This window comes from Mastomys coucha, unplaced genomic scaffold (genome assembly GCF_008632895.1).
Source record: "Mastomys coucha isolate ucsf_1 unplaced genomic scaffold, UCSF_Mcou_1 pScaffold18, whole genome shotgun sequence".
Classification (NCBI taxonomy): domain Eukaryota; kingdom Metazoa; phylum Chordata; class Mammalia; order Rodentia; family Muridae; genus Mastomys; species Mastomys coucha.
In genome coordinates, this window is record NW_022196900.1 from 44,904,423 (window position 1) to 44,914,162 (window position 9,740).

At 35.6% G+C, this 9,740-nt stretch overlaps 1 protein-coding gene across 2 annotated transcripts in view; it reads left to right on the forward strand.

Moving 5' to 3' along the window:
• Cntln (centlein) overlaps positions 1–9,740 on the forward strand; it is a 241,922-nt gene that overhangs the window by 171,971 nt on the left and 60,211 nt on the right. The window contains exons 16-18 of one of the 2 annotated variants that reach the window (XM_031377791.1): positions 2,004–2,181; positions 6,317–6,410; positions 6,492–6,715. In XM_031377791.1, coding sequence (XP_031233651.1) covers positions 2,004–2,181; positions 6,317–6,410; positions 6,492–6,715 — 496 coding nt within the window. The remainder of the gene's footprint in view (positions 1–2,003; positions 2,182–6,316; positions 6,411–6,491; positions 6,716–9,740) is intronic. The other variant, XM_031377792.1, reaches the window with a different exon arrangement.

Sequence of the window (9,740 nt, forward strand, 5' to 3'; positions counted from 1 at the left end):
AGACCAAGGCAGTAAAACATCTCAAAATCATTTAGATTAGGAAAATTAGGACAAGCCATCAGTTTTTTTTTTCCTAAAGATGTATCAAAGAGTTTGTATCTATGTAAAAATAGTTTAAATAAATCTGTGTGAAAAAAGTTACTGTTATGTCCTCTTCAACCTCAAAGCTTCTGGGTTTTTTGTTTTAAAAATAATTTTAATCATGAATATATATTTTTATACAAGACTCTGATATGCTTTGAACATAGTCCATCCCTTCTCTTCTTTGCTCTCTGTGTTTCTATAAATTTTTCACTTCTACTGTCTTAGTCTCTGTTCTATTGCTGTGAGAAGACACCATGACAAAGGCAACTCTTATTAAAGAAAGCATTTAACTGCTGCTGGCTTACAGTTTCAGAGGCTTAGTCCAGTCTTCATGGCAGGGAGTATGGCAGCATGAAGACAGGCATGGTACATTGAGGGAGGCAGGCAAGTAAAACTACACTGAGATGCCATCTCACTCCAGGCAGAATGGAGTCATTACAAATAACAACAGAATCTGCTACAGGCCTGGCACAGTGAAGAAGTGCTGAGAGCTATGTATCCTCATCCTCAGGCTGCAGGCATAGAGAGAGACAGAGCCTGGCTTGGGCTTTTGGAACCTCAAAGCCCACCCTCAGTGACACATTTCTTCCAATGAGGCCATACCTCCTAATCCTTCTAATCCTTTCTAAGAGTTTCAGTCTATGATGAATAAGCATTCAAATATATGAGCCTATGGGAGCTATTCTTGGTCAAACCGCCAAATCAACTATCACGCCAGATATGCTTTCAGGTATCTGTGTAAAATCTTATTTGTGAATAAGAGAAAATATAAGATTTGTCTTTTTGAGTCTGACTTATCACTTAGTGATTGTCTCCAGTTGTATCCATTTTCTTTCAAACAATATAACTTCATCTTTCATGGTGGAAAAGAATTCCACTCTGCCTTTACATCATCTTCATCCATCCCTGTGTTGATGGGCATTCAATTTGTTTTCATAACTTAGCTTTAGTGAGTAGTGCTGCAGTGTTATTGTGCAAGTATCTCTTTGGCGTAGTGACTTGGAGTCCTTCGGATAAGTACCCATGAACGGTCTCGCTGAGTCATACAGGAGTTTTAGTTTTGGAACTACTATGCTGACCTGCTTTGTTATGTTGGACTAGTTTTCATTTTCTTAAACATTACGTGAGAGTTCTCCGTCTTTCGTTGATAGCCTTGCCGGGTTTTGCTGTTACTTGTTTTTGTGATGACTTCCATGCTGCCAGGAGTGAGATGGCATCTCTGTGTAGTTTGAATTTGCATGCCTGTGGCGGCCAGTGAATGATTTTCCAAATGCTTAATCTCTTCAATGCTTCCTTTGTTTTTCTCCTGAGCACATCACTGTTAGTGTGCTGTGTATTTTACTCATCTTATCGGTTCTGTTGTCCCGATTGTTACTATGACACAAGTTACAGGAAGTCATGATTTTCAGTTTCCCCCATTTTATTCTTTACTACTTTAACCCTTTTGTAGACAAAAGTTCCTGGCTCATAGTGGGCATACTATTTTAAGTCATAAGGAATAAAACTATAGTCAACAGTAAAAAGCCCATCAGATAAAAATTTTATACCTTCTGGGGAAAACTTTCTGTTAAAAAAAAAAAAATTAACTTGTGTGCCCTGGCTTGGAGACTGGCAGTGAGGCACCATGGGCTTCCTGAGCTGGTGCTCTGCAGGAACACTTCAGAAGAAGGGCTGGTGGGGATATTATGCTAAGGGTCAAGTTTCTTGAAGCAATTCTTGAAATGTGTAAGTTTAAATGAAGTTTATAGTAGGAACCAATCAATGCTTAAATTAGATGTATAGTTTTGTATATGATCCATGTTATAATACTATTTGACCATCATATTTAGAGAAGTACATATCTAAGTCTGTCTGTCTTGTTGGGGTTCATTTTCTCCTCTGTTTTGTTTTGATTCTTGTATTTTGTTTTGCTATTTAAGCAGTGATTCTGAAGCACAAACCTTTCAAAATTTGGGAACAATTATTGTGGAAACATCCCAGAATATAAGCCCTATCGAAGATGGTGGAAACCAGAAAGAAACTGACCAAACAGAAGACAGCTGTGCTCAACAAAGAGCTATACAGACATACTCATGTGAAGATGTCAAGGCCCCACAGGTATGCTAGCTTTTCTCAGCTCCACAGTTATGTTCTTGACCTTGTCCTCTTTATATAACTTAAATTGATGCATTGTACCACTATTTAAATTTGAATCCCTAAAATACTGTCTTCTTGAAGGTAGGCAGCAAAAATACTCACTTTTGAATCATTTTCAAACACTTGTTAGCAATTTTGAAAAGATATAATGAAAATAAACACCAAATTTATAAATATTATGACAGTCTTATCTCAAAGATTAGGAAATGTTAAAAAAAACTAATAACCTCATTATTGTTTTTAAGAATATAAAATATAACAAATGAAGAAATGTTTATTTTTGTTAGCTTTCATTGTGATAAAGCTATTTATTCTTCCTATGCTCCTGCTACCTGACTAATGATAAATAGCTAGTTTCTGCAGAAATTACTATTTGGTGGCTGGGGCAGGAGAATCAAGAATACTAGGCCAGCCTAGCCTGATTTATATAGTGAGAGACTCTAGCTTTAAAAAATTTCTTTTGAAAACTTTTTTGTTGTTGCTGTTTCTCTGAATATTACTTGATAGACTGTGTTGTTTAGTTATCATTATACATATGCAGCCTAATGAGCTTGTAAATAGAAGAAGCTCAACTTCTCATTGACATGGCAAGCACATGTAAACCTCTGGATTAAATCTACAAACTATTTTAACAGAAAATAATAAGATAAATGATTTAACAGAAAATAAAAAGGATAGCCAGTGTGTGTGGAAAACATTAGACTCCATCACCACGCCCCTGACTGAAATCGAGTCACTTCCTTTGCAGTTATCAGTTTGCTCCCTTCAAGTTCTGATGCAGTCTCCTCTCTGGCGACTTACAAGTAGGGGACAAAGCCTCTGGCCCGGCATATCCTGTTCACTTCCACTCAGAGTTCATTGACTTCCAGTCTTGTAAATAGTATTTTTTGATCTATTATACTGTTGGAACTTGAGAAGCTTCACTTCATATTTCCTACAATAGTATTGCAATGAATATTCTTGTACATTTTGTTTGTGCATAAATGTGGACATTTCTGTAGTAAAAGCTCAAACATGAATTCCATGCCATGGCTGGTGAATTTCTGAGACTATGGTCGATTCCTTTTATTCTCTTATGTACGGGAGGACTTCAGTGCACCCACCAGCAAGTTATAGAATCTCATCTCTTGGTATGTTCGGCTCTCCCATTGCAGCTACTTCCGTGTGATTTGAGGTTTACCACTGGGGGTTTTCTTTAGTTTTCTGTAATTACCAAAATATTGAGCCTTTTCTTTTTGGTTATTGACCATTTGTAATTCTTTAGTAAACTGCATTTTCATGTCTATTCATTTTATTCACAAATTATCTATTTTTCATATATATAGGCTATGCTAGGTATGGGATTTTGTTGGATATATGTAATATATATATATATATATATATATATATATATATATATATATATAGGCATGGCATTTTTCCTCTGCCTTTTGCCCTCCTAGATAGTGCCTTTTCAGTAAGGTAACATATACTAATATGGCCTAATTTATTAATTTTCCCTTTATGTAAATAGAAAGGTAAATATAAACAAATACAAAAGACTCTAAATTTTAAAAGAAAAGGAAAAAAATCTAGATGGGAACCTTGGGAATTAAGGTTCAACTTAGTGTTGAACTCTTGAGTTATTCCCTATATACTGAATATAGACAACTGAGACACCTACATCCTATAAACTGTAATATTAAAGACAATACAAGTCCCCAGTTAACCCATATTCCTTCCAGCCAGAAGATGAAGAGAAGATTAGCCTAGCAAGACAGAAAACTTTACGTAATCACTGCCTTGTATCAGTCAAACCCCATGGAAAATATAACTCCACATCCACCTCCACCTCCATCATTAAAGGCCTATTAGGTACCTAGATCTTCTTGTCACTTATCTGTAAGGAGTTAGCCCTTGTCTCTCCTCTTCCTCCTCTTCCTCCTAGCTGGGTAAAGTATAAAAGGATCCACAGGGGAGCTCATGATAATGACTCTATCTACTTCATTTCACTGGAGACTGTAGAGAAGTCTTTGACATTGATCACCATCTGAGAGATGCCCCTTTCCTTTCTAGTTGGGTGACTTCATAATCAAAGCAAGGAGAAGGGGACTTTCATTACCTCATACCTAACAAGTCTCAGGCCTCCTCATGTTGTCATAGTAGGCCAGGTGAGAGCATTAACAAGGCCCCCTCTGTCTTCCAGCTACAGTAGTATCAACAGAGGCCCATTGGAGAGCCTGAACTTCCACCCTGCAAAGCAATAATGATGTACCCTTCCTCAACTACAGTGTCTCTAGAGACTGGACTTCCATTCTTAACTTGTATAATTGATGTTGTACCTCTTGTCTCAACAGTATAATATGAGAATTCTTCTCAAACAAAATGCAAATAATATCTATAGTCTTCATATATAATACCCCGAATATTCAGAATGCAAAAGACAAAAGCCTTATAGTAGATATGGAATATATATATGCTACTCATTTTAATCCAACTGTCACTCCTAAGTGCTTCAGTGACTAATTATGGACAGATTACAACGTGGAAAAAGACAGAGCATGTTAATAAAGAGTATCAGCAAACAAGTAAAACTATTTAATAATCCAAATAAAATTACAAAACTAGAAAATAACTGGTTTTTATTTGGCCCATAGAGGGTAGCATAAATTCTAATTTGCTAAAATTGGTTCAGTTATAAAAAGAGATGATACAACAACCCCTCTCTTTAACACACACAAAGTGGCCAGGAAACTTTATTATCCACAAAATGAAATCCATAGCCTAGAACTGACTCTGTTTAATTTTCACCAACTGAATTTTGATGAAGTTGAAAAAAGTTTTCAATTAAGGATGAGTAGTTTTTGACAAATAATACAGCATCAGTTATTTTCCTAAGCAAAATAGGAATATATAGCTAAACCTCATACCTTCTCTATAAGCTTTCTTGATGCTTCACAGATAAAAATATGCATTTAAGTTATAAAGCTCTTAGTAGGAAATTCAAGAGAAAATCTGCAGAACCTTAGGTTTGATGAATGAAGAATTTAAATCCTGGTACCAAAACCAAGATCCATAAGTTAGAATATATTAAAATTAACGACCTTTGCAAAGCAAAGTTTCTACCTAGGAGGTGAGAATAGAAAGAGTAGCTGGTACCCAGTATCTGATAAGAATTTCATATGTTGAATTATATGAAGACCTCTCAAAATCCACCTATCCAAGATGCAGCAATCCAGTTAGGAGTGGGCATGGCATGAACAGATAATTCACAAAGAGAGAGAGGGGCAAATCTTAATACTTAGTGAAAATAATGGTGATTGATCCCCAGCTGACAAAAATACAGAGAAGCTAGAGCTTAACCTTTGCTGGTTTGATTATAAAGTGCAACAAAGTAGCATTCCAGAAAATTGTTTGATAGTATTTGAAAAACTGTAACTATCACTTTCACCAAACTAGAGCTACAACCCAGTATCTAACTCTTAGATATTAATCCCAGGATAATAAAAAAAATGTTAGCAGATTTCAGCAGCATAGCATATCTTTGGCTGTACCAAAAAAAAAGCACATGACACCCCATTTAGCTCCCAAGGCGAGGCCAGGCCAGCTTGGAGTTCTCCATGGAAGCCTGGCTGGTCTGAGGCTTGAGGTAATCTTCCTGCTTGGTCTCCTGAGTATGAGCCACCTCTCCTAACATGAAAGCAAGAAGAATATACTATAATCACTATTTCAGCTTCAGTTTGCAGTAGCTTATGTCTATATTGGAATGGGAGAAACATCAAAACTAAGCACCCAGACTCCAGAGACTACCTCATTAAATGTCCCTAGTTTATTATTGTTGCTCCATTTGCTCCGATTATTTTAAATTAGGTTAAATTCTACTTAATTAGAGTTGATTTTGTGTCTATGTCTTCCACTTGATAGTTCAACTTTAAATTTATTCTATATGTTAAAATATAAATTCAGATTTATATCTGACATCTTTAATTGAGGAATCATTTATAGAATCTTGTTGTCTACAGATTTTTACCTACTTAAATATACTTTAAGTGACATTTGGATTTGTTTGACAGTATCATTGAATAGTAACCAACTTTTCTGGAACTTTCACATTTAGAGTATTTCTCATAATCAGAATACCAAGAAAATGACTTTTCAAAAGAAGAGAGGAGGCCTGCAGACGAGCTTGCACGGTGCCCTTCCTGCCAGAGGTAAGAATGCAATGAGAAGCTAATGGTCTTCATAAATGTAAGCTGGTATCGTAAAGTATGAGGAATATTATTTTTATTTAGTTAACAGAGAAAAGTGCAAGACTATACCTGCCCAGAAATCCAGTAGCAACACTATTTTATTACGAGAACGGATTGTATCCTTGCAGCAACAAAACAGTTTGCTTCAGAATGCCAGGAAAGCAGCAGAGTCATCTGCTAAGGAATATAAAGAAGCAAACGAGAAGCTCCTCCATCAACAGCAGATAACCGATCAGCGATTCCAGACCAGCAGACAGACAATAAAGGTAAGGAGTGAATTATAACATGTATTAAATATAGATTGAATGTATGGCTTTTTATTTTACATGTGGTTTTAGTTCTAATTTGTACTAGACATATGTACAAGTTTAAAAAATATCTCTTCCTTCAATTCTATCTCTTGATCCCACATGGAGTCACAGAATGCATGTGGGGGCCGTGATAAATTTGACAATACATGAGGCTGGAGAGACAGCTCAGTGGTTAAGAACACTGACTGCTGATGTTCTAGAGGTTTTAAGTTCAATTCCCAGCAACCAAATTGTGGTTCACAACCATCTGTAATGGGATCTGATGCTCTCTTCTGGTGTTTTTAAGACAGCTACAGTGAACTCATCATATGTGTGTGTGTGTGTGTGTGTGTGTGTGTGTGTGTGTGTGTATAAAATAAATCTTAATGTTGACACTAAAATGTGTCTGAATGTGAAGTCACTGAACCTTCAAGCCATCTATACTAATGCATTTGAGGTGCTTCTAGCAGCTCTCACCCTTGCTGCCTTGTGTGTCTTCATTCCATCACATGTCCAACACCAAGAACACTTCCTGAAACAGATCAACTTGACCCACAGCTCTTGTGTGTTAAGAACTGAAGTGTTCCTACTGTACATACAAGGACTTTGCTTTTATATAAGCATGATGCTTTAATATAAAAAAATCAAAGATGTTAACTATTTGCTTACTGTTCTTCAGGTTGTCAGTTTCAAATTGGGACATTATTGATTGCATTGTGCAGATGTTTGGTTTTTAGGATTGCTGTTGGGATTCGTGATACACCATTTTGTGCTACAAATTTACATAAAGCACCACTGTGAAAACTGACAGTTATATAATCAAAGTATGAATCAAATCTGAAAACATGGAAAGTTTGCTACATCCTAATCTACTTTTTACATTTTTTTTTGTGGTTGCCCTATTTCCTGAGAAGTTGATCTGCAGTTCTGGGGATGCATGTATAAAATAGGCATATAAATCCAATACCTAATGGATATTATCGGCAACACAGGAATTAATATTAATGTATTATTACCATTGATATGAAAACAAGTCTTCACACTAATGAAGTGGATGTCTGAGTTTGCAAAAAGAAATAATTCTTGAGTGGGTCTTTGATAAAGCATGATATGAATGCTTTCTATAACAGGAAAGTGATATAAACAAAATTAAAAGGTAAAGCATTAATAAGAATACTGCTTTAGAAAGCAACTGCATTTTACATAGGTTGCTGTTGTAAGTTCACCTCCAAGTATGATGCATTTAGAGAATACTTTGGTATTCTCTAAATAGATAACATACCAAATTAAGAAAACAACCTTCTCTTCTTAACTTTCTGTAGACATGTAATTAAGATGATTTTAAGGTTTATTTGGTTTTGTTTGTTGTTTTGGGGGTGTGAATGCCTGGAATTCACATAGATTTCTTGTCTCTGCCTCCAAAGTGCTTAGATTAAAGGTTTGTGCCACCATGCCCTTAAGAGTTCTTTGTTATCTCCTAAGGCAATCATAGTATTTTCCCCATGTTAACCTGTAGATTTAGTGAATATAATGGGTGTATTTTGTTCCAGTTACCTTGGGTAACTCGAACCTGTGTTTTGGTTAACTCTTTAATGGCTATTCTATTTGTAAAGACCTATAATACTGCTCATTTTATCTTCTCTTGTTTCCTTTTTCTTATATTGCTAGCATCCTATTAATTTTGACTTTGTTTTTGACAGTTGGTTTTTTTATTTTGGTGTTTTGCAGCTTTGTTTTTCTTTGAATACATTGTATTACTTTGTGCTTCTGTTGGCTCTGGGCTAATTCTATCCTTTCTTTTGACTGTTAATCTGTGTTTGAGTCAATTCTTTGTGTCAGGCTTCAAACTCAGGACCCTCAGTCCTCAGCATTGCAGTCCTGCACAGGGTGTATGTGGCACCCCCCATGCCAGTATACCACTTATCTTCTGGGTGTTGGTATTCAGAATCATCTTTTCAGATGAACTGAATAGTACTAGAATTGTCCCTTTCTCAAGTTATTGCCACTAAAACACAGATTATGTATTTCTATAAATGCACATAAATACATAAATCACATAATTGTAGCAGGGGAATATACTGTTGTTGAATGGAATGTTTTAAGTTGTCACCTGAGACTTGTTGGTAGACTGTGCTGTTCTAATCACCTGTATTTTGCTTATTTCATATATACTAGTTTTGTCAGTGTCTAGATACAACTCTAGATATAATATTAATAAATGATAGAAATTCTCAAATGCTAAAATATTAAGTTGAATTGGGCCTTAGACTATGACAAGTAATGAAAAGGTTGAACGTGACTATTTTGTATGCAAACATAATTCCCACCTTCTTGGTCAATGTTCTCAATTCACTGGCAAGGTACTGCCAGCTGCGTATGGTAGCATTTGCCTAGGTTTTAGTACTGGATGATAAAAGAGAAGCAAATAATCATATTTCTTTGTGGTTCATAGATGCTTGTCTGTTCCTTTCTTATGAGAACTACTTACTTTTTATATCATAAGCACTTTGGATACAGGGCTATTTTCTATGCTTTTATGTTCTTTTGTATCCTCACCTTATTATGTGTTTGAGTATATTTTAGTTTCTATTTTACGTTAATATTTATAAAAATCACAAATTGCTTTCACTGTTCCTGTATGTGTGTTTTAACTGGTAGCTCTTTCTTATTCTATGTTTACATATTGTCTTCAAAATTCTATCCTAAATATCTGCGATTTCTTTTTCTCGGCTGGAGAGCACCTATTCCTCTGCCTGTGGTTCTCCTTCCCTTTCCTCTGCTGAGCTCAGCTGACCTGTCCTTAGGATCTTCTCTCTCTTCACATCAAAACTCTGTCATAGGAAAGAGTCCTTGCTTTCACTAATCACCCATTATTACTTGTCTATTATTACTATTATTACTGATCTATTCTTTCAAATCTTGCACTGTATGTTCTTTTTTTTTAATTTTTTATTAGATTTTTTCTTTATTTACATGTAAATTTCTCCATTCCTAGTTTCCC